Source organism: Plectropomus leopardus, chromosome 12, assembly GCF_008729295.1.
Source record: "Plectropomus leopardus isolate mb chromosome 12, YSFRI_Pleo_2.0, whole genome shotgun sequence".
Classification (NCBI taxonomy): domain Eukaryota; kingdom Metazoa; phylum Chordata; class Actinopteri; order Perciformes; family Serranidae; genus Plectropomus; species Plectropomus leopardus.
The window spans coordinates 8,789,743-8,816,024 of NC_056474.1; the positions used below are offsets into that span (position 1 = coordinate 8,789,743).

Sequence of the window (26,282 nt, forward strand, 5' to 3'; positions counted from 1 at the left end):
CAGAGAAATCAGATAATTTTAAATCAATATGAGAACAGTATTACTTTGTTTGTTTTTTTCCATTTAAATGTCATCTATTAATTAACCATCCCTAATTACTAGAAATAATGTTTATGTACAGCTAATTTGCAACAGCAAATACATTTTGATGGTAACATAACACCAGTCAGATTACATGGTGTGTTTACATAATGTGTGTTTTTTTCTGCCAAAATATCTCATGTTACAGTATAACAGGTTGTAACTAGAGCTGGGCAATATGGTGGTCAACTAATCAATACATCACTTTATTTGTCACATAAATTGTACAAAATACTATTTCTTTTTCAATTTTACAGTAACTGTATATTGATATAGTGATGGTATTGTAATTTTACTATTGGTGCTTTTACAAAATATTCACGTGATGAGATTTTGTATTAAAATCAGCGATGTGGATATAGTGACTAAGTGGTTAAAGGTAAAAAATTGAACAGCTAGAACAGTTTGTCAAGTTTGTAAAATGAAATCACTTTGCTGTAACACAGCCTTTAAAACCAGGAAAAGACAACGCTTGCTTACAATTTTATTATTCACAAAGTGTGAGACAATATCTTGACTCATATCACGGCATCCAAATAATAGAGATGATTTTCTGGGCCTAGCAGTCAGTAACAATTATTCTCATAAACTGATTGAGAAAATAGCAAAAAAAAAACTTTCCCATCATGATTTCCTAAAGCTCAAACTGACATATTTAAAATGCAAGTTTTGCCCAACTGTCTTGACACGAGTTAGCCAGTTAGCACATTGACAACACAATCCAGTGATGGAAAGTATAAAACATATCTACTATGTGACAGTGAACAACAATATAAACCATCAGAAAATGTTTCTGCTCAACGACCAAAACAAAAAAAAAAAACAATTTCGATGTCATTCCCCCTTGACTTTGCTTACTTTCCTCACTTCTGTTTTATTTCTGGTTTGTGAGCTGGACTACCAAAAAGTGATTTAATTCACTGACGGGCTCAGCCATCGATTCAACTTGCAGAATTCTTCACATTTGGGGAACTAGTTACGTTTTAGCATATGGCTTAAAAAAAATCAAATTAAAAAAATTACAGATCAATTATCAAAGTTTTCTGTCAGTTGCCTGTTTGATCGAACACTCTCTAGGAGACAGAGTGGAAACAAACACAGATGAGAGTTTGTAATTTACACTGCAGGTTTTTTTTTTTACACTTTCAGTGAGAAAAAAGATTTTTCAGTGACAGACATGATCATTACTTTTGGCAATATTTCTCAATGACTAGGTTACTTTTTTTTTTTTTTTGACGAACTGCTGATTTGCATATCCCACATGCCAGCTCTCTCTCTCTCTCTCTCTCTCTCTCTCACACACACACACACACACACACACAGAGCCAGGATATAAACTGTGGATGCTCGCCACTCATACAGGCAGCACCTGTCAGCTGGTGTTCTGGGACAGCCAAGGGCTTGTTTGTTTGTTTCTCTCACTCTCGTGTGTCTGTGTGTGTGTGTGTGTGTGTGTGTGTGTGTGTGTGTGTGTGTGTGTGTGTGTGTGTGTGTGTACGTACATCCAAGGTCTCTCTTTTTCCCTCAACGCCCCCTCACCTCTCCACCTGCTGTTCCTTCCTTCACTCCATCTCTCTCCGCCTCCCTGTCTGTCTCACTTCATACCAACCGTCATACCGCCATCCATTAGATCTCTCTCTCTCTTTCTCTGCACCTGTGACTGAAAAACAGACTCGCTCAGTCTTTCTCTGCCTTCCTGCTCATTACAGCCCCCAGGCAGCCACTCCATCACAGAGAAAAGGCAGAGATAAGCTACAAGAGTACACCTGTGCCTGGTGTGAATGCCAAATCCAGAGTCACTGACAGCCAATTCCAGGCCAAATAATGGAATCAGCGAACCTCAGCTTCAGACAAATCAGCCTGACAGCTTTATCTCCAACTCCCAATTTCAAAGCACGTAACAAACCTCATTATCAAATGAGAAAAGCAATCAGTAAGAAAAAAAAAAGAGGAGAAAAAGAGAAAAATGTTGACGGTGCCACAATGGAGCTCACGGGGGATTAAGTTTACAAAGCTCATTTACAGATGGAACAGGTGGAAGAAAATAAGAAACATATTTTCATTTCATCAGCGGTGTGCCGCTGAGCATCACACGCAAGATAAATCTGTTATATCAAAAAGGCTCGATGTGGGTAACAAAAAACACACAGGAAGACAGACAGGCAGACAGAATGAAACAACAGCATAAATATGAATACACATATTAGTAAATATGTTTGTAAATCTAAATATTAAATGAAAAATGGGTTTTAGGTCGACAATATCAGTTGTTCATGACTCAGTCCAACCTTTGTCAGAAGGCAAAAAAAAACCCACCACAAAGCTCTTCAGCAAAAAGCTGCACAACAAGAATTTTCCGGATGTTGGAGGTGCATAAAGAGCCAAAGGGGGAAAACTGTAATCACCAAAAAGCGATTTAAAAAAAAACCAGAACGTTTATTTATTTGCTTTTACTCATTAAGCATCAGAGCACTGAGAAATCTGTGTGAGATAATAAGAGCTTTGCCGGATAAAAATCATAAGCAACTCCCTCTCCCTGTTTATTATTGGACTCGGGTTTATTATTGAAAACTTTACTGCAACAAAAATAATGTGCTGGCACTCTGGGAGCCTGCAGGTTAAGGTGCCAACCTCGAACACATAATGTTTGCATCCGGCTGGGGATCTTTGCTGCATCGTTTTTCCAAATCTCTCTCTCACCTCTTTTTGCTTATCTCTCTTCTGTCGGCTGCAGGCCGGACGTGTACCAGCATGGTCTGATACAAGTATAATTTTAGAAATACTGTGAGGGATGATCATTTGAAACCTGGAACTACCTTAGTGTTTTTGTGCTACATTCAGACGCCTTTTACATGTATTTAAACCTTTGAAACCTGAGCAAATTGTTTTTAGTTTGTTTGTTTTTAAACAAATGTGCAACTTGGCAAGAAATGTTCCCAAAGTTGCAAGAAATTAGGAAAAGTTGACAAGAAAGTGACCAGAAAATTAGTTTGAAAAGGAGAGGGAGAAAATTATCAGACATTAATAATAATAAAAAAAAATAGGGAAAGATGTCCAGACCTATTTATTATTATTATTATTATTATTATTATTATTATTATTAATTATACCTATTAGGAACTATTGTAGCTATCCATTTGTTTTTGCTTTCTTTTTTGTATTTTACTTTTTGTTTGTTTGTTGGTGTCTTTTCTTCCACTTTTTTTTCTCCAGGTAACTTTCTTTAACACAACTTGTAACTTTTGTTTTTAAAGAAATCAAGCCAATTTTCTGAGGTTTCAAGTCAAAAGTCAGCTGAACTTGTCAACTTGCTAATGGAAATATCCGGTTTTGAGAAGATGAACTTCAAAGTAAATGTTTTAAGGGAATAATTTGGTAAATGTGTATTTTCTTGCCTGGAGTTAGAGGAAATTATTAACGTCACTCTCATGTGGGGCTGGGTGATTTGAAGAAAATCAAATATTGCAAAATGCCAAATTCTGTGGGAAATACTGAATGGTCATAATAACAGGCTTCAACTCCAAGACAGAATTGTAACTATTTTTGCAATTTTCACTTGCCCTTAAAATTACAATGCAAGAAACACCATCAACATCTCAAAAGATTTTTTTTTTTTTTTTTTTTTTTAAGAAAGCTGCTGTGATATCTGGCATTTAGGGTTACAACAATCCCAAAAACAGCACACAAAATCGTGGCCAGACTAGTGGATAATGGTATTGATCTTCTCATTCAGCTCTCAAGAAAGGGGTGAATAAAGTGTATTTCCCAAATTGTTGAACTACTCCTTTAAAGCGGAATAATGAAGCAGGTTCTTTGGCCTCATCTGTATCAGGATCATCTGATTGTGATAATGACGCAGGTCAAGGCCTTCGACTAATGTGAAAAAAAGAGGGTTGTTAGTTTCTCCTTCCTGAACTCGATTATCTGAGAGTATTTATGACAGAGAGCTGCGAAGTGTGTGTGTGTGTGTGTGTGTGTGTGTGGGTGTGTGTGTGTGTGTGTGTGTGTGTGTGTGTGTCCACTATGTAATTATAGATTTAGTAAACCCGAGGCTTAGTGTGACTCAATCAACCTCTGATTTGTTGGGTGGATGGATAGTAATGATAATGAGGTGTGCGTGTGCATGCGTGTGTGTGTGTGTGTGTGTAGGTGTGTGTGTGTGTTTGTAGGTGTGCGTACTAGTGTGCAGGGGAACTGTGAATTCATATTACATATTGCAGTCTCAATATATTGTATGTATGACCAGTTAGCGTGTTAATGTCATAATATTTATTTCTGTGTGTGCGCGTTTGTGTGGTTTTGTGGGGGTGTGTGTGTGTGATGCCACTGGTAGTTAATTATAAAAGCTTTTCTCTGACGCTGACTGTTCATACTAAGCATCTGTATGATGTATGGATTTCTTTCTGAATACACAAAGAGGATGGTTGGATGTATTTGAAGTATCAATAACATCAAATAAAAATCTTACAACTGCAGGACTGAAACATTATTACACATTGTAATACACCAACAATTCTCAACAAATATCTATAGTTTCTACACAAGACACCTGCAACCAGCAGCAGCTCTATGTATCTTAATGAACATGGCCATTTCTTTGAAAAAAAGCACAAAGGAAATATACTCAAAGCTCTGGTGTGTTCATGTGCTGCTTGCTGTGTGGTTTGGAGTCTGACTGCACGAATCTCCACTAATAGCCCCGCTGTGAGTCTATAAGGTTGAAATACCACAGTGTAAATCGTTGACATTCAATCCATTTTATGTTGCGGGCTGACCCGGAAAAACAAAATTACGGCTACACTGACTTTCCCACTAATTGGAATAAGACTGGAGATGCATTTATTTACTGAATATAAAATAGTACGCTCCGGCTTCGAGCTCCGATCAAGGTCTCATATCCGCTCTCATTACAATAATCAATGACGTGCAAATCCTCCGTTATCCGGCGTATAGTGTGTGCAGGCCAGAACAACAAATACAACAAGCTGGCTGGATAATCAAATAGGTCATCAAATGAAGGTGATTAAGCAAAGAAATAAAGTGCCATTTCAAGCTAACTCGTGCAGACAAAAGACTTCTATATATAAAAAATAATAAGCTATAACTGAAGTTTACAACACAGAGCTGAAGCAGGTAACTGTGGTGTTTGCAAGAGCCAAAACATATTGTGCACATGCATGATACCAAAAGCAAAACACACTTTGTTTCCATTTGGACAGAAATAATTTTTTAAGCAAAAATAGGGCTCTTGATTTATTCAAGATTGTGGAAAATTCGATTTATTTTTCCTTCAGAAAGACAGCTAGAGTACCCAGCAATAATCAATCTTACTTTTGACTGAAAAAAATCATTTTATGTTGCATTAACTTTCAGAACTGTTCGCACTTCACGCAAACAAAAATTGATAGCACTTGAAAACAGCGGAGAGGGAAGTAGTTAATGAGACTATGACTCACCGAGTCCAGGTGGGTTCTCGGGGCACGGCGGCAGCGGTTTCGGGGAAGGTGTCTGATTGGTCTCTGGCTGCACACTCGGCACCAGCTGCTCCCCTGTGGCCAGGTAGCTGGCCAGCGTTGCGTTAGGCCTGGAAAGGTTGTAATAGTAATAATGGTGTCCGCTCCCTGCTGCTCCGCTGGCGTTATTCCTGGATCCATTGCGGCCGTTGTTGAAGCGGCTGAAGAGGTCGAAGCGCTGCGAGTAGACGTCGAAGTACAGGATCATCATGATGAGGAAGTGGAGCAAGCAGAGCAGCAGGACGCCTTTACAGATGCGCTCCAGAGTCCGGCCCAACATCAGCCGGGTCATGGCCGAGGAAGATGACCGCCAGCCTCGACAACGCTGGCGTGGCACGGCTACCGACATGCGCTCATTCCGACGGCTGCTATTAGATCTCTGATAAGGACATGGGGTTAGCTGATACTGGACTGTTCGGCCTTTCCAGGGGTCATGGGGTCATTGAAGAGGACAGGGAGGCTCGGTGTTCAGCTACACATAAAGTCTGAGATGTCAGCTTGTTTCTGGTGCGTACTGAGATTCCCTGCATGACAAAAGTGCTAAAATTAGAATAAATTTTTCAGCCTTAGACCCTGAGTTTGGTGATCCAGGAGCTCATTCGCTTAACTATAGATATAGCAAATAAGTACCAAGGTAATCTAAGACATAAGGCCTCGATTTCAGATAAATCTTTGCTGATATGGGCATGTGATCATACGTTATGTCTGTCACTATCCCACAGTCATGCTGCTGCTGCAACCATGTGGTATTCCAGTGTTAAAAGCCAGTCCAGTTAGTCCAAAAATGACCAGTTTGGAAAACGTTTGCTTAAACCTTCCAACTGATAAGTGATCTGAGTGATAGCACACAAATGGAAGCTGCCTACAAACATTCATCGGTATAGAGTTGAGGGTCTGCTGATGTTTCAGTTGAGTTGTCCTTTTCTTACAGTTTGTTTGATGAGCAATCTCCAAAAAAATGCCCTTTATTCTGAAAGTCTTCACCAGGAAAGTCTCAGGCACCTGCAGGAAAATAAAGAAAAAGGAAAGAATGTATTAAGATGACGCCAAATGTTAGATGTGATATAATTACACTAATTTTTCAAATGTTTAACTAAAAGGATGGCTGCGTGCTGTTAATGTTTTGACTGCTTACTTACAGCAATGCAGGTAGAGTGCCATAAATTTTAGTCGTACATTTTCAATGAGTATAGTGACTTTGCTGTATAAATTCAAGGCAAATATTGTTGATCTTTCGCCAGCGTTTTAAGAGTATGCAGTGACCTTGTTCTTATTCGATACGCCTGGTTGAAGAGCGGTGAAATAAATTAAGAAGTTCACTCTGAGTAGAAGAAGAAGTACACGTGAGAATTCGACAGAAACAGAGCAAACAACAAAAGCATCTACACACGCAGACAAACAAAAAGCTCTGACTCGGGCTGTTCAGCCGAATTGACATGCCAAGTCAATTTTCCAGTCAAGTGGTTTAAAAAGCATTTATGATGGAGTGAGACGGCAAGTGGGAATACACAATGCAGTGAACACATGAGCAGAGGAGAGAAACGAGGGGCACTTAGAGCTTTCCCACAGGCGATGCTTACTGTAGGTTTATGGCTTTTCCCAATCAATGAGAGAAAAGAAGACGATGAGGCTGAACCAAACGATGAAAATACTGACCGAGCGCAAGCTTTCTGATGAAAAACCAACAGAGTCGGAGAGAAAGAAACACAGGGAGTGACGAATGTTCAAACACTAACGCTGATAATTGGCAAAAAGCATTCATATCTAATGCAAGTGTCAACTGAGTATCCTGCAGTAAATAACACAGATATCCTCTCAAATTAAAGATATTTGTAAAATATAATATCTTACATTTCTGGAAAATGACCGCTCCATCGGCCATGACGTGATAAAAGCTTAACTGTCTTTAACTCTTCAACACCTGGATCAGCATCACTTTTCTTGTGCTGCATTCAGAGGCCTTTCACAAGCATATAAATCTTTGAACCCCCAGAAAATTGGACTTATTTCTCTTGAAAACATGGGAGGAAAACATAATGAGCAACTTGGAAAGATATGTACCGCAAATTGCTAAAAAAAAAAAAAACCAGCACATGGTGACCAAAAAAATGAAAATTAGCAAGAGGGAATAATTGGATATTATCAAAAAACTAGGAAAAAAGCCCAGAAAACTATATTTACATATGTTTTAATTATATAATTACAATTAGAAGGAAAACAAGTATTTATATAGCACGTTCTTGACTCATTTCTTTTTTTTACTATTCTTTCTTGCTTTCCTATTTTTGCTTATTTTCACGAAATTTTCTTGTAATTTTTACAAATGTCTTGCTAATTTTTAAGCCATTTGTTAGTTGCTCATTGGACTTCAATCTAAACTTTGCCAAGTTTTGACTATTTTACAGCTGGTTATATTCAGAAAGTTTTGTTTAATCAAACATTTAAACGCTTCTTCAAGTACGGCATCAAAACATATCACTCTGGCATCTTCACCAACATTCAGTGTCACGAACAACTTCAAATTAAACCAAGTGCAACTCTTAAACTGTCCAATAACATCAAAATCAAATGAGGTAAAATGCAGCACAAACCGGTGCCTGACCGGTTAGGTGAGTTTCTGTGTTTTTCCTTCAGGCAAAATGTAGGAAATTGAAACATATGTTTGGTGACTGAGCTGATGGCTGCTGTCTTTCCCGAAAGTCGTCTTCCTTTTTTCTGTGTCTGCCTTTTGTCTGTGGGCAGCAAAGTTGAGACTGCCAAGACTGCGCCTCAAGGGGTGTGTGTGTGTGTGTGTGTGTGAAACTTTCTACTTAATGAGATGGATTTCTGCTGACCGGGACACCACACACCAGTCGCAACATAATGCCTGTGCAGGTCAGGATTTATTTCCCAGCCGTGCTGCTCTCCAGTGACTAAACAGGCTGGCGTGTAATGTATCAGGGGTGAATTCATGACATGTAGTGAGGCAGGCGGACAGATAATCAGTCAGACAGACAGAAGAGTCTTGCCCCATTTTCTGCTTCAGCTACAGAGCTCAGGGGCAAGCGGGTTGCCCTCGGTGTCCAGCAGGTGTTGAACCATGTGATAATGCAGCACGAGCTGTGCTGCTAAAAATCAGACAAAAGAAATGAATCCGCAGACAGGATTGGGATCCTACTTTGCTCCGGATGACCAGCTGCACAGGACTTATCAGAGATCAATGCAGATACAGCATCACAGCTTTTTCTCTCATGTATGAAAACGAAGCCCATGAGGACTAAATCCGTCCGCACCTGAGCCTCTTTATTTGCTGACATTTCGCTCAACTGACTTTCCTCAAAACAACAAGTACTATCTTGGGATTTGAATAATTTTTTTTTTGTCTTGAAAAAGGTCAGCGGACCAAAACAAAAGACAACAAAACAGTGCAGAGGAAATCTTTTGTCTCTCACTTGCTGCCCTTTATTTCCTGTCTCTTTCTGGGACATCTCACTGGAATCGTGTCTACTTCATATGTAAATGTCACCAACAAAGTCGGGATTGAGTCTATGAAACCTCCGAAGCTTGTAAGTCATGATGAGAAACACCAAGGAGAGGGAGAAGGAGAGACAGAGATCGCCACGGCGACGGAGAGAAATAGAGCCATTATGTAACCAGTTTATTCAAGGATCCTTGTAACTCCCCTTTTAACAACAGCAATAAATTTCATAACAGTCTCTGATCATATCATGTCTGCCAAAGAACCCACAGAGAAACGCAATGAAAGTATGTGAAGTGGAATACAACTGCCCTTTTCCATCTCTATTAAGTTTCAAGGCTGTTCCGAAACGAGCGAAACAAAGACTGGACGGTCAAGATGAGAGAGAAAGGCCAAGAGAAAATCAAAAAAGAGGTTAGAAACAACGATGATAGAGCCGTGAAAGACTGTAGCTGAAGTTACAAATGAAAGCCACTCAAACACACAATGCTTCATCATGCCTTCTACTTTCATCAGAATTAAAGCAGTTATGTCCCAACGTGGCCAATCTTTGTCATTTGTAAGGATTTCAGTGTTTCCCTGACCACAGAGAGCACTAATCTCTCTGTCACGGAGGTTAACAACCGTGCTAACTCATTGTTCAGTGGCTTGTGGATTAATTATAATACTGCACGGGAGAAATTGTGAAAGGGGATGTAGTTAAAATGAGCTGCTGGGAATATGAGGTGAGAGTGACACCTTACCAAGGTGAGCGTTTACTACCGATTTAAAGGGAAAAAGCTATTACAAATGAATAAATTTAACTAAAAATCAAAAGTAAAAAAAATAAATAAATGTAAAAACAGATAATAAAGTAAATTTGTCATTTTTGAGGGTCTGTGATTTGCGCTGATATTTGTAACAGCTTTAACTTCTGTATGGTAAAAATGTTGCTGGGGCCAGCAGACAGTTAGCTCTCCGAGTCAATGACGTTCTCCTCATCGTCTGTCGCTCAGCTGCTCGCCATCATCTGCCTGGCGCTGTGTGACAGTGATGCAGACTTTCAAAATAAAAGCACATCTGAAAGAGGATGATATGGATCGATGTTTACACTTTGCATCGATGTTATGTGATCGTTGCTCATTTAATCGATATTTAGATGTGTATCAATGGATCGTTACACCCCTACTGCTGCCTCCAACACTTAGCAGGTCAAGTAAAGTGGTGAAAGTATTCTAAATACAGCATTTACATAAACCGATATGGTTTTTTCTAGGTTGGCCCTTTTTTAGGTGGTTAAAATTAACTTGGTAGTAATATGGGAGAATATCATATTATAATGGTCATGTTGTACACCTGTCCGCCTATTTATTTAGTCTACCTTTTGTATTTATTATTTTATATTTAATTCTGCTATTTGCACTGTTTTAACTGGTCTCTGTACTTTTTACTTTGACTTTTATATTTTGTTCTCACCCACATGTCTTTTGACTGTTTATTCTTGGTTTTTCTGTTGCACTTCTTTCATTGTGAAGCACTTTGAGCTGCATTCCTTGTATGAAAAGTGCTCTATCAATAAAGTTTATTATTATTATTATTATTATTATGAAGTGATACAGTGTGTCATTAGTCAATTAACCCATTAGCTGATAGACGGCATGCAGTAAAAACATTGGTTGCAGCTTCTCAATTATGAGGGCTTTTATCAGTTTGGTGTAGTTGCAATTTGAATATATTTGCGATTTTGGACTAAATAAACAATTTTAACACAACTTTTGACTCTGATAACTTCTGTTGGCATTCGTTAAACTTTTAACCTCGGTTCTAACTTCACTCACACAGTTCTGCGTGTCTGATCTCTCTGTAAGAAATGCAGCACGCTTGTCTTGCATGCTGATGTTGACTATGTTGAATGTGACAACTTTCTGTACAAACTCCTCAGAGCATCTTGATGTTTTGGCAAGTTTTCACATAAGAGCTGGGTACAAAATAAAAGAGCCGAATGTTTCTAGCACCCCTTCAACCAGAATCTGAGATGTTGATTCACCAAAGCTTTTAATGCAATATTAAAATATATGGGATCAACCGACCTCAGAAAGAGAGGAAGAACTGAGAGAGCAAAACATAAAACTTAACTGTCATTTCTATTTCATGTCTGGAAATGTTAAGAGAGTATATGTAAATGTTAATGTCACTCTCTTGTTTTAATTTGTTGCTGTGATCATTTTACTCCTATTTCTTCACAAACTGCAAGCCAAATGAGCTCTGTGAATTTAAATATGGACTTTTAAATACTGTAAATGCGTCTCTCTGGCTTTTCTTTGGTGCTATATTTATCAACATGCATGCAAAGACACTAACACAGTCAGAGGGGAAACGCCGTGACAGATGCATCTGTAAGGGAGACATGAGGGAAACATTTTGGGAACTTTTTTCCCTGTTTCACCCCAGGTGCCAACACTTGCTTTCACACTTTTGGATTTATATTTTGAAACGCACCATCGGGGGGAAACTCTTAACACCTTTTCAGGTTTGCAGCCATCAGCTGTGACAGGAGGCACAGGGATTGTACATTTCCGAAAACACTCCCTTTGCACTGTATTTGTCACCAGAAAATAAACAGTGTGTTCAGGAAGTGCCAGTCAGTGGAGGGAAATATTGTAGCTATTGGGGCTCGACAGAGGGTATAAGGTAAGCAGACAACATGTTTCACTGTTTACACACACAAACTACAGAATCTATCCCCACATGTATTCGTGTAACTTGCCATCTGGTAGATTTAAATGTTATATTTATGATTAAAAAAATAAATTGTGTGTTCCAATACCTACACAGTCATACAATTAACCAATCCAGAAAAAAAGATTTAGTACGTCCCAACACCCAATGTATGATATAACAAAAGCAGTATGCCAAAAATACCAGGATGAGTCTCTGCATCCAGTCTCATTTTGCAGTATTCAAGACAGCATGCTTTTCTGGTTATTCTGACCCACAATCCTCTGCACAGCGGAAGATACATCAACTCAGAGACTGACTGAGCCGCAAATAGATGACAGCTGTTGACAGCTGACAGAAGCAGCAATGACAGATGACGGCGCATTCAAGAGACTAATGGCCATTCGAATAGATAATAATAACAGGAATTGTTTAAGTGAACGAAACAATCATAAAGATGTTAGAATCTACATGCTGCAAAGTAATGGCAACAGAGCTTTCAGGGTTGATCTAATAGTTTTGTATTTCCAAGGTAACGTTAAGTAGCAATGACGCGGCGTTATGATGAAAAAGTACGTCCCACCTGTACGCATACTCAATGCAACAGTGCGTATTTTGTAAGGGCAGCTGCAGTACTTACTGAGAGTGAAAACAATTACTGCGTCAATCAACCAGTCAATAGAGTAGACTAGAATAGAATAGAAAAAAATAGAAAAGAAATACCTTATTAACCCCGTGAGGGAAATTGTTTTGTTGCAGCAGCAAATATGACAGCAGCAACTGAATGAAATACTTGTTAAAAAGCAAAATTATGCATATATATATACACAAAGGAAGGCACTTAACATATATAAAATAAAAAAGAATAGAATAAAATAAAATAAAATAAAATAACTAATAATAATAATAAGATATGTACACTATGTACAGAGAACAAACCAACAAAATGCCTAAAAGATTAAAAAGAGCAATAAAAAAGAAAAAATGCTCATCTAAATGTTAAACTTTATTTATTTTTATTTATTTTTTAAGTTCATCCTTCAGGGTGCAGCTCTAAAATTTACATTTTAATAACACTGCGGAGCTTAGTTGTAGTACTGTGGTTTCTGGCTTTGCTTTGTACACAATTACAGCTGTGGCTCTCACAGACCCGAATAACACATACAGTAGATAAATTCCAGACCTAAGTGGATTTTTATGTCATTTTAACGGCGAAACGCTACAGAGCACACACAAGAACATGGATGTAAGATTAACTAGCGGGATACAACACATGTACGTGATTCGGTGACAGCGTGTGTATGTTCAAACCAATCTGTCACAAAGTGCAGTCAGTCAAATCGAGGTGTTAAGTCGCAGTATATAGGCTGAAACACTTCTGCGCGTACAAGAACATTTGCAGGCTTTAAAGGAACTCTTTAAGACACTGTACCTGTTTAATAATTCCTGCTCTTGTCACATAAATGTAACGGATGCCTCACTTTCAGACGCACACACACACACACACATCAAAAAGTACATTCAGATGAAGTGCCAGCTAAAGCTCGCAGAACGTCTACAACATCTGTATCTTAAAATTTTAATTGGTTGCCAGACGGGTGGCCAGACTGGTAATTTGTGAGGGTACATAATTAATCAAGTCTAGAGCGAGCGTATGCTGGGAGGAGAGATGGTCTGTGGATGAACGGAGGGCTTTTAATGTGAAGGGACAACTCAAAACATTGAGATATTGAGATAAAAACTGTTTTTAAGGGGGACTGCTGTTTTAGAAATAAACAGCGATCTCCCCCGTCTGTTCCAGTGGTGAGATGCTTTTATTTAAAGCTTAAAGCATTGAGTGAAGAGACGTTCTCCGCTGTTAACCACTGGTCAGCGTCACTGGAACATTTGTGGGTTGAGTTCAGCTTCAGCTGCAGTGTATGCAGGGCCAAGAGGTCAAACGCAAGCCTGGAGAATTTAAACCACTAAATTTATAGTCACAAGTTCCCAAGCTCAGTCTACAGGTCTACAGAGGAGACACGATTCACTCAATGTCAGAGTGTGATATTCCTTTAAGCGCAAACTAAAAGATTTCTAAATTCTTCTTTCCACTCATCATGTATAGCAGTTTGTTTTGTGCCTCCTCTCATCGTCAGTTGTGCGTCACATTCTTAAAGTTACTGACAACAACCAGGATTTTTATTTTCGTTTCATTTCATTTTCTTTAATATATGAAGAAGCTTTGCTGCTTCTGTGCAGATGGATTTACTCTTTCATGCAAAGGCCACGAATGACTGCTGTAAATTGTTACTTCAGGATTTCTGGGTTGATTCTCGATAAGTTTAACGCATAATTGTCCTCGCCGCAGTGGCCGCAGGTTGCATTCTGGCCTCGGCCCTTGGCTGCATGTCATCTTTCTTTCAAGACCGAAACAACAATCTTAGAAAATAAATAAATATGTAATCACGAAAAACACCTCTGGTGTTCTCACTCACTTTCTGCCGTTTCCTTCATTTCCACCTGTTCTCTCAGCTGTTCTCACACCTCCAATTGCGTCAGGTCGCCTTCCTGCCGGGTGAGTCTCAGCCTCAACTCTTCACAGCTTCAGCAACACGAGTCTAACACAGGTTTACCTTCACACTCAGTTTATGTGCGAAAAAAGAAGTGGGACCTTTTAACAATTTCCGCAAAGAGGTTTTAGTTTCGGGTTCAGGTACAGAACAGCAACACTGGAGCAGGTAGGAGATCGGCGTCATGCTCAAGGGCACCTCAGCAGGGAAGACACACAAGGCTTTAACCCCGCTGAAGCACATGGCAGAAGATCAGAGAGCGATGAAAGGACGGAGAGCGAAGCATTCGGATGAAGCTGTGAATCAGGTGCAGGTGCAAAAAGTGAAAACATTAATCTACTGTCTAACTGCAGACGGCTGCGTTGAAGATGGGTTGTTTGAATGCAAAGTAATACAGCTGTATCGCCTGAAGCCGACTCCTCCACACACTGCGTTTCTATCCATTTAGCATCAGGGCGCTGAAGAAGAGACTGCACAGAGGCCTTGATTTTCCTGTCAGTGACATCATCATTGATCATTTATAATAAGGTTTAATGGAACAGAGCAGAAGGCCGTCCCTTCCCAGCAGCACGCACACACACACACAGACACACACAAACACTCTGCTGCATCCTGAATCTCAGCGTTTCTTCAGCCCTCAGGCTACAAGCTCTGCTTTGTTTATGTTATATACTAACCGATGCAGACGACAACAGATAACTTGTGAAGATTTAGTTTATTTAACAGCTTTAGCATCTACTTCTGACCACTTGTGTGATCTTTATTCAGCTGTTAAAGCAACTTTAAAGCCCCTACAAACGTGGCTTGAAATAGTAAGAATGCACAAAAGTGAGTGTCTCATCTACAAAAAGTGAAAATAAATGTTCCCAACTATTAGAAAACAGAATTAAAAACAGCTAATTTTGGGGATAATAGCATTTCTCTAGACTGTGTGGGATCATGTTTTGATTGACACCTCCTTGGGTCCCACATTTCTTAACTTTCTTGTCTCCACAACAGCCACGGAGCAGAGCAGAGTCCAGAGGTACAGCTCTATCTGTTCCAGCCCTCTGACTCTGGCAGCGTCTGTAAATCCAATCTGACGCTCTACACTAAAATGAGAAAGCTGCTGTTTGAAGCCACTGAGTATTAGTGTACTATTAGTAGTACTATTTCTCCTTGAATTAATGAACGGTTAAGTTAATTACACATTCACTCTGTTCGCCGCTTTGCTGCTTCTTCCCGCCAGACACAGTGTACATTCCAACAGCGCTCCGAATTTATGAACGGCCCAGTTTGTGCCAGTGTGCTCCGGCACTCAGAGCGAGTGTGTCCCGACGCACTATTAAAACAAGTGTTTAGAGATTTCCATTTGGCATGTTAAATTAATATCAACTGACACCTGACATTGAATTTTTGATTGTTTTTCTGAACGTACTCTATTTTTATGCTTATTTTAATAATTATTAATGTCAGTGGGTTATATTTTATTTATTTTATTTTCCATTTTATGTTATGCATTCTGTGCACTACATTTTTATCCTTATTTCATCTTACTTTTACTAGTATCACCAAGTGGATTGTATCTATTTGAAGATGCATTCTATGTATGCTATTCTGATTTTATTTTATTTTTGCGTGCAGGTTTATTATGTCTTTTTGTCTTTTATGTGATTTGATGTGAAGCACTTAATTTTTTTCTTGTAAAGCACTTTGGGCTGCATTTCTTGTATGAAAGGTGCTATACAAAAAAAGTTTATTATATTATTATTATATTGTTTTTATCCATATAACGTGATATGGATTTGGAATAAACATGCCCATATCAACCACAGAAACGGGGGAAAAAACTTAAGTGAGTTTTTCAATTCATTATTTTTTATGCTTTTAATTAGGCATGCGGCCCCTGCGCTTCAGTGTTGGCATTGTAAAAAAAGTAGAAGAAAAAAAGTAAAAAGTAGACAACTAAGCTTTCAGGTACAGTGTGATTGTGTATTATTATTGCACTTTATTTTACATATATTTCACGTATTATCTTATTCTGTTTTTTCTTGTTTTATGTGGTTTGTTCATTACTGTTTGTTTTGTTCCTTTTTTCTTTTTACTGGTGATGAATATGTTTATCAATGTGCTATTTTCTGTCAGTTACATTATTCTGTAAACACAAACACAATAAAAATATTTTTGTCCTATAAAAAGAAAAAATGTAAAAAATTCCATATTAAGAAAGTTTTTGGTGATTTGCGTTCCCAGAGGCTTTAATGAATACTTTCAGATTAACGGTGGATCGTATGACTGCTTGTATGTTAAAGGTGTGATGAAGCTACAGTTTCCCTCTTAGCTCTTCGGAGCTTAAAGGTAGTTTGACATTTTGGGAAATTAGATCTTTTGCGTTCTTGCTGGGAGTTAGATGAGACGGCGGATACCACTCTGCTGACTGTCTGTTGAATATTTAGCCACAGTGGTCACTTGGCCCGGCACAGACACTTCTTGGAGTCTCCTCTGGTTGCCTGGCAACTGTTCAGAGCCAAGAAATGGTCTGGCACATCAGCTCCCCGTACAACAACGACGTGTTTTCACACTTTTTTGTTTATTTTTTGTAGAGATTACACAAAAGACATCTAGCACGTTAACTCGTGAGCTTTAGAGGTTTTGGTAGATGCATAAGAGCTTTGCTGTTTCCCCCTCTTACCAGGGTTTGTGCTACACTACGCAAAAGACTTGGACATACTTTCTGTATTCAGCGTCCACAGACAGCTGAGGATTTATACCAATCACAACAGTTCTAAAGAGGCTGAAAAAATTACAACCTGAACCGAACTGACCCGTGTGAGTTGTGGCCCTAAACCCTGCCGTCCGAGATCTGATATAAAATACTGAGCCAGAGCCCTGACCCCCAACAAAAAGCATGACTCGGCTTTTAACTCCAGGGACACACCAGCTGTGTGGCGGTGCAAGCCACGGACGTCTACAGCGAAAAATGGAGCAACTTGGTGGATCACCAACTCTCCAACTCTGTTTTCCACGTCAGAGAAGCTACCTGCTCCTGCCAGGGACAGAGGGGCCGGCACGAAGGCTGGAGCCGAGATGGAGCTGCTATCCGGGGCCAAAACGGGAGATTATATATATATATATATATATATATATATATATATATATATATATATATATATTAAAGAAATAATCATTAGATAAATAAGGTAAAATAAATTTTTTTTTGTTTTTTGTTTTTTTTAAACATATTTTTGTCTTTTTTTTCCCACAGTGGGAGCCCTGACTGATCTGGCCAATCAGTGCACATTTTCGGCCTGAACCCCCTAACATAAAGAAAATTAAAAAAAAAAAAAAGAGAAATCCAAACCTCCCTCCCACTTAGAGGAGGAAATTCAGCATAACCATGTGCAGTTGGCACACTTACTATGCATACAGTCAGCACAAATTTTGGGCTGCACATACATGTCCACACAGGGGTCATGCATACCCTCAGCGGCATGGGCGCATGGCGACATTTAGTTTGTCCCGTGAACCAAAGCAAAACCCTTGCAGACAAGCAGGTGCTGAAATGAATCTGGGTTAATGCTTATTGTATGCACAGGTTGTGATAACTCAGTTTTCTGTTTTTATTCACTCTCATGTCATATTTTTCGGTCAGTAGCGGTTTCAGCAGTTAGATGTTTCAATGAAAACGCTCTGAAAATCTACTGTACACACACTCTACCCAGCACCACACAGAAACAGACACAGTTAGTGACTAGCTGGTGAGCACAGCGGAGCATTTAGCAGCTAAGGAGCCTGATAATTCCCTCAGCATTTGATAGGGAGTAAAACAGAGCTAAAAGAGATGAATATTAGACGCACGTTCGCCAGGCGTCCAGAAACAGGACTCCAAATGAATATTAACGTTGCTCCGTATCATCTGGATGTAAAACAGTCATCACTTAAAATGTAATAATGTGTCGGAGTTGTGTTCACACCTTGTTTCTTCATATTTTGACTCTTACAAAGAAGCTAAAAAGTAAAAAAGGCAGAAAGTCATCGAATGAAAAATGAGTCCGGATGCAAAGGGAAAGCTGAATGAAGATCACGGCCAGAAAAACTCTTTTTCTCTCGTTTTCCCTCCTTCACCCTCTGTCTCTTGAGCCCGAGGCCTCTTGCGTTTTAACCTACAACCCAGCCCTCCCGGTCTTATCAAAAATGCATTAGCCATGCTACACTTGATAGTGTGGAGCCTTGGAGCTCTCTCATGGCTCCAGCACATCTTGCTGTAGGCAAGTTCATCTCCCACAAGCCAACCGAGGCTCAGAGGGACAGACAGAAGTTATCTTTGGCTTGGATGTACCAGCTTCAGCAGCGTGTGTCTAATGTATATAAGGGAAAACGGCGAAATTTACATTCACAGCACACAAAAAGAGGTCACTTAAACACAGCATGTCTCATAAAATGACACTTTTTTTGACATATTTATCTCTGTTTACAATTTTAAAAAGCAGTCAGGGGCATTGCAGTTAATCTTAAGTCTACAAAAAATCATTTTTCAACACTACAAATCAATTTTCAAAGAAAACCACAGTCTAGTCGGGTCTGCGCTGAAGATTTATATCCTCCCGCTGAGTGATATCATAAAAATGGAGAGAGGGGGTGGGAGGGAGAGGAAGGATGGAAGCACGGAGACAAAGACAGAGCACACTACACACTGTCATTACGAAGGATCTGGGTCACGTCAGTAAGAAGCGGGGCATGATGATAACCATACAACATATTGTGCAGGAGTCAAAGAAAATGACCTACTGTCATATTGTGGCATTGTGTGTGTTTCAGCGTGGACCCGCAATAAATAAGACAATCTCATCTTGTACCGAGACCAAAGCTCAGAGACATTTCAAACAGATCTGAGAAAAGAAACAATCTTGCTCCCACATTCTGTCCTCTTCACAACAGAGCCGCAACAATTAGTCATCTAATCGATTAATCAATTTGTCAATGAAGAGAAAATTGAACAAGATAATTCTGATGGGTGAAAAAAACCCAAATTCTTTGGTTGCAACTTCCCAACTACTAATATTTGTTCGCTTTGTCCTGAATATAGTATTTAGTGGATTGGGATTTTTTAGATTGTTGATCAGAGGAAATAAAACAATTATAATGTCACCAGGGGCACTTGGAAATTATGATGAGCTTTTCGTATGTTTATGCTTCCACACCAGCGATAGCCTGAGGCATTATGGTTTCAGATTCCTTCATCCGTCCCATTCTTGTGAACGTGATATCTCGAGAACGCCTTCAGGGAGTTTCTTTAGATTTGGCACAAACGTCCACTTGGACTCAGTGATGATCTCATTAGAATTTGTTGGCCGTAGGTCAAAGGTCAAGGTCACTGTGGACTCACAACACATGCTTTGTAGAAAACTCAGGGATTTCCCAGTAACTACGACAGAATTTTACACAAATGTCTAACGGGATGTAATGATGAGTTTGCCTTTACTCAAAGTCATAACTCTGGAGCAGAAATGGAAGCATTTAGTCAGATGCTGAATTGGTGACACTAATCTTGGGTGACCACTTTGAAACTGTGCTGATTGTGTAGATCTTCTGTCAGGGGAAGACGTGTGAGAAGGGTCCAGGTTTTCACAGACATGGATATAAACTGTAACTGCAATGTGACAGGTTTGCAGAGCCACACAAACTTGAAAAATAACATTCAGTTTCATTTGGTTGGAATCCGCTTAATTGTTTGGTTAATGGTTAATGTTTTTTTTGTCCTCTACTCCTTTTTTTAATTATTTTTTATGGGTTTTTTTTTATGTTAGCAACGAGGTGCCAGACCGTTAGCAGCTGACATCCTACAGACACAGCGCTGAAAAAACTAGGGATACTTGATACTGGATTATTTTGACGATATCAAATATGCTAATAACAGCTCACTTGGCCAATAACTGACACCAATACCGATATATCCACTTTTTTTGACAACTGGTTTTAGTGAGTCTTTGCTGTAGTGGAATTAACATCATATCATACATACTGTTATTGTGATGGCCCATCAGCAGATGGAGACATAAAATACAATGTAATATTATGTGTGTAATATTCATTTTTTGTACAAAATAAGAAAAAATACTTCAACTTAGGGCTGATGTTTTAGACATGTTCACTTTGTCAATAAAAAGGAATATATACTGGTCTATCATACTGACAGAAATCCTCATGTTGGCCGATTTCAATATTTCATTTTAAAGCCAATATCAGCCGATACTGATGACGTGCCGATGTTATCGTGCATCCCTAGGTGCCAGACCATTAGCAGCAGGCATCCAAGAGACGCAGGGCTGAAAAGACGCATATAAAGCAAGGCGAAACGCCAAACGAGAGTGGGTTGGCTTTCACTTTTCACTGGACACTGTGTTCACAAACCAGCTATACTGTATAGAAAACCAGTAAAACAGTTCTGAGGTTTGATCAAAATCAAACTTCTTTGTGCTCTAATTTCATAAATTCTAATTTAATAAATGTAACATCAGTGAAACATGCTGTACCCTGCGTGTAACAACACACCCATGAAAGCCCATTATCAACTGTATTAGAGGAGCAACATCAGGACCCATCACCTCACAGTCACTGAGTTTGAGAGCACTGATGGAGTAATTTCCTTTTTTTCCAGTGAGCGAGCTTCAGTCTCGCTGTTGTAGAGGCGCATGATCACGACGCGTCATGAATGAATCAGCCACTCCACCACAGCGCTGACCTTTCAGTGTTCATTAAGTGACAGCATTCAGCAGTTTACAGAGTTCATTCCTCATCTTTACAGAAAAAAATGTCAGTGGCAGTCGTGCACCGTGTAAGGGATAAAACAAACAGAAATACATGATACTGACAAGGCCGACGGTACGTAGCAACATTTTTACCCATCGTTGTTCAACGGATCACGTGGCGTTTAAACATCAATTAAATTTATAACTAGTTTAATGACTGTCAATGAATGAGACCACTGCCCGGAGCAATTTCAAGTAATGATAATGACAGGAAACACTGATGAAAGGTCACGAGTAGCCTGAAAGTCTGACTGAACTGCCATTTCATTTTCATTTCATTATTCAGCCTGGCATCATATTTATGTTACCCATTTTCTATTTTGGGAAACGACAGTAGTGACTGATGGATCCATTCCATCCATGTCATTTTCAAACCTGCGGTCACTTAATGTACATCATTTCAAATAAAGAAATTTGATTTTTTTTTTTTTTTTTTTTTTTTTACTGTGTAGCACTATTTTCCTGGCTTTGTCAAATATGACACCATTATTCTTAATCCAGCTGACACAGCTTTGTTTTGATTGGTTGTTCACGACACTAGTGCTGGAACTCCAAGAATTATCAAATCAACAGAAAGTTTAACAACAAATTTGATTATTGATTCATCATTTAGCTCATTAAACAGGCAATATTGCCAAACACTGACTAGTATTTAAGCTTCTCAAATGGGATCATTTGCTTATTTTCTCTGTTTTGTATCACTATGAATTTAATAACTTTGGGTTCTGGACTGCTGGTCGGACATAAAGAGCCACATTTTTCACTCATTGATCTGTTTTACTACACAATATTTTTTCCTTCTTCATAGATTAATCGTTTATCAACGTAATCATGGCTTGTAGTCATGCATCCACTCATAAAGTCTGAGCCTTGCTGCTTCATGTTGCTGCAGAAAAGCACCTAGCTGTACAGTTCCAACCTAACTGCCAGAAAACATGATGGCATTGTATGTTTCTGCAAACTACAGATGTGTTACAAGTTATTTAACACAGAGAAAAACGTGTTACCAATTATTTTGAGATTTAATAATGCAATATCAAAAAAATGGTCCCACTTCGCATTGTCTGAGCATTTTTAAGACTTTTGAAAGATTAATTTAAGTCACTTTAATCCCTGCCTTAATACATGCCTTTTTAGACTTTTTGAAGGATCCCTGAAAGGGACAGAAGCCACACGCAACCATCATCAATCATCTTATTCCCCACAGGTTAACTGTGCAGTATTACACTTTAAACCTCACATTCTACTATAGGATACTGTAATAAATGTAAAAGTAATACACTATGCAAGTAAATTAAGGTAATGACCCTGTAAAACAACAGTAGGATGCTGGCAAACACAGTTGCCAGTAGCTGACACTAATTTCATGGGAAGATTTGATACATAGTGTGCATATAAAACGTGCAAATTAGGGGTTGGCGATATATCGAACATAGTTGATGTATCTTGGCTTGTTCCACGTGCAATGTATAAATTGACTTTATTGCGACCATCGAGTATAAACGGTTACATTGTTTTTATAAGCCATCGGCATTTTGGGTCTCACGCTCTCTCCTGCAGCTCACTGCCTCTTACAGACACACACGCACGCACGCGCACGCACACACACACAACGAGAGCAGGGCTTCTGCATTTTGGAGCACTGCTTCAATTTGCAAATACAATTAATATTACTATTACAATTTAATTATAAAAGTGCTATATTTAAGTTACTTATAACCTTATTTAACTTTATTATTTGAATTATATTTGAAATAAAAAAAATATACATCTGCTTCAGCAAAGCCACAAAAGAAACCTCATGCAGGCCCGAAGTGGAGCCTGCGGCAGAAAGTTGTCCCGTGATAACCTCTGAGACGGGTCTCATATCTGGAGGCCAAAGTGTAGATTACGTGATCGATGGCTGTCAGAGGCGCTCGCCTAAATCATGTGTCTGTCCTGCCTGAGGGTAGCATTGAGACAACACGGAGTTTAACATTGAGCTGGGTTTTACGCTGACAGTGCCTCTTGATTTGAGCGAGTGTGCCGCTTTGATAGATGGTTGTTGATGCAAATGCTTCAAAGGTCTATATTTTTACTCATAAATACGAAGCACAGAGAGAAACCCAGAGAGTACAGTTTGCTGCTGACAGAGAGAAAGAGTACAGAGCAGATAAATACTGGAAAATAAGAGAAGTGAAGCCAGCAGAGGAGCGGTAAATGAGAGCGGCTCTGACCTCTGCCCTCCTCAAGTGTCCTCTGCTTATAAACACACGGAGAGGAAGGGAAGAGAAGAGAAGAGAAGAGAAGAGAAGAGAAGAGAGATCAGTTTCTACCTTATAGGACTGGACAAACAATTGTTTCCATATTGAAATCTCAATACGAGAGAATGAAATTGTCAAATCCAATCTTGACCATCCAGAGGAGGAAACAGTTTTGGCTGGTGCTTGTTGATTTCACCGGCTGCAATCGTACCCGTCAATGGCAAATTTAATCACCCGTAGCTAATTAACATCCGTGAGTTCAGCCAAATTACAAAATAAAACTCCAAGCTGTCATCTGTGTAGCGTCTGCACAAATGTGAAACAAACAACTTCAGAACGACAATGTTGATTGTTACGGTTTGTATTATTCATTTTTAAGCCTTGAAGGTTAAATATTTGTATAACCTTCCCACTGACTAGAGGGGCATTTTTTTAGGCATGACATCATCCATGGGACAAGTCTCATGGTCCTCATTAGGTGATTTTTCTTTTAGCAAGCATGCCACCAACAGACTGTACATAAAGGCAGATGACGTGTCTCTGCTGCTACTGTGTCCGACCCATACACTTGCCTGACTCATGTTCACTGGCCCACACACACTGATTGACACACAGCTGTCAATCATGGCATCACGTCCCTGTTTTATAGCATTTTTAATTCCCACATATTCCATGAACAATAAATGGTCAAGCCACGCTGACTAATCTGTAAGGCTAATATCAGCACGCCAACACGCTCACAGTAAAAATGCTAACATGCTGATTTTAAGCAGCTCTAATGTTAATAATGTTCATCAGCTTAGTGAAGCATGTTAGCATGCTGACATTTGCTGCTTGGCACTAAACACAAAAGCTGAGGCTGATGGGAATGTCATTAGTTTTGCAGGTATTTGTTCCAAAACCAAAGTATTGAAGAAATGAAATTATTGACCTCGTGTTACTAGATGAAAAGTCAGGGGATCACCAAAAATATTTAACTCCATCTTGAGGTGGACATGACTTTGACCTGGGACACACCACATGTGTGAGCAGCAGTCACGCTGAACTGCAGCGTGTTGCACGCTCGCGGTGTCCACACTGGCTGACCACACTGTTGTTGCTGTGATGCTTCTGCAGGGCTGCCTGCTGCTATGAGTTCAATATTTCCACAATTTTAAGCTCATATTTCGCTCATTTATGAAGTCGTGCAAGTTCCTGCATTGTCAACAACACAATCCTGCAAGTATTTCACAATAAAATGCCTTGTGTAAACAACTGATGGGATTTTGTTGATAGCGACGTTGTCAGAGGACTTTTATTTTGAAACGGAAGCAGGAAAGTTTGCGTAAAACAGATATGTTTGTATTTCCTCACCAGACATTGATACTGTGATAAAAGGTGGTAAATAGTCAATATAATTAGCAAAACAGTGTTTTCACTGTCTATTACTGCAACCACAAGCAGCACGCGGAAAAAAAGCCGACAAGCCACCGTTTCTCTAGACGTGCGGCGGCTGAGATGCACCTGACAAGTGCTGCTCATGCAGGCAGTGTGGCTGCTCTGATTTGTTAACAGGAGCCCCTAAAAAAAACCCAACAGGTTCAACAATGCTTATGCACTGCTCACGCAGGCAGTGTGTTCCACGCCTTATCAGATTTTATTGCAATCAATCCAATAATTAACATTTCAAATAAAACCAAACCTGTCAACGTCATGATGGCAATAAAGGAAAGCCAGCAGTCTCTGAGTTTTATTCTGGATCAAAGTGGTGCACCGACCGACACTGCCATCCCTCAGGTCACTAGTGTGACAAAAAAAGTGCATCAGTTTTAATCATTATCTTATCAGGTCTGTGCTGTAGCTATAATCTCTCTCTATTCACTGACCATTATTTTATTTCCTACAATGGAACAAAAAGTTTCCATGCTACGCTTCTACTTAAGTCTGATTCTTACTTCTGCAGAAATGTTTGTGCAGAGATTCAGCAGAGCCGCAGAGATGGTCTGCGGGATTCACAGACAGACGCAGAGACGCGTCCGTGCATCTCCTTAAAAAAAAAGTGACGATGTGCCAGGCACCGCAGACGCCACTGAAGTTTGTCAGGACATCTGAGCCAGGAGGTGGGATTTCCTGATAAGTACCTCACATCTGCTGCAACAACAAGCATGGACCAGTTTGGAGAAAGAGCGAGTCATAAAATATGATCACTTATTTGACCCCTTTTCTAAATACTAAATAAATAAATAAATGTAAGTCCCTGAAACTGAGAAAAAAATTCTGCTTAGTGTCTTGGGAGTTATTCATATAAGGAGTTCGCCAAAAACGGGGATCAAAATTTTTTTTAAAATCTGGTCCCAACAGGCATGTGTGAAATATGTGCAATCCACCACAGTGTACAAGCCTGGCGTGTGCGTGAGGTGCCTGCACCACAGAATACAGAGGTGTAAATTAGGCTTTACATGTCCAAATTACAGTTATGCAAAGCTATACGCCTGATAATTCATGAGCATGTGAAATCTTAATTTGCTGCTCTTTATGGAGAGAACTACTCGGTGTGTATTATGTAAGAATCAGTGAATAAGGGATCAGTCAATACTGTTATCTGATCATTATGATTGACAGATTCCTCCTAATGAAGCTCGTGGACTTGTGCACAACTTGTTTTACTGATGCAACAAAGACACTGTGCTAAAAACAGAACCGAGCGGAAAAATATAATAAAAAAGAGCAAAAGATGAATCGAGCTGAGCGGAGGGAGGCAGAACAGAGGAGAGTAAAAGCAGAGCTAATCAGAACAAAACTCCAGTGTTCTCCATGCTCAACCCTTCTCTACTCAGCTCTGCCCATGCGGATATTAAATTGCCTCTCAGCTGTCTGTGATCTGAAGGAGGTCGGACTGTTTAAAAGTCTGATATCACATCGCCTCCCTGCTCCTCTTTTTGCTTTCCCTCATCGGAGAGCAAGTGCTTTGTTTT

General features: G+C 39.5%; 1 protein-coding gene across 1 annotated transcript in view; it reads right to left on the reverse strand.

The window, feature by feature from the left end:
* b4galt2 (UDP-Gal:betaGlcNAc beta 1,4- galactosyltransferase, polypeptide 2) overlaps positions 1–26,282 on the reverse strand; it is a 200,322-nt gene that overhangs the window by 165,448 nt on the left and 8,592 nt on the right. Inside the window, exon 2 of the mRNA XM_042497979.1 lies at positions 5,538–6,596. Within this exon, the coding sequence (XP_042353913.1) occupies positions 5,538–5,943 (406 nt within the window). The 5' untranslated portion in view covers positions 5,944–6,596. The remainder of the gene's footprint in view (positions 1–5,537; positions 6,597–26,282) is intronic.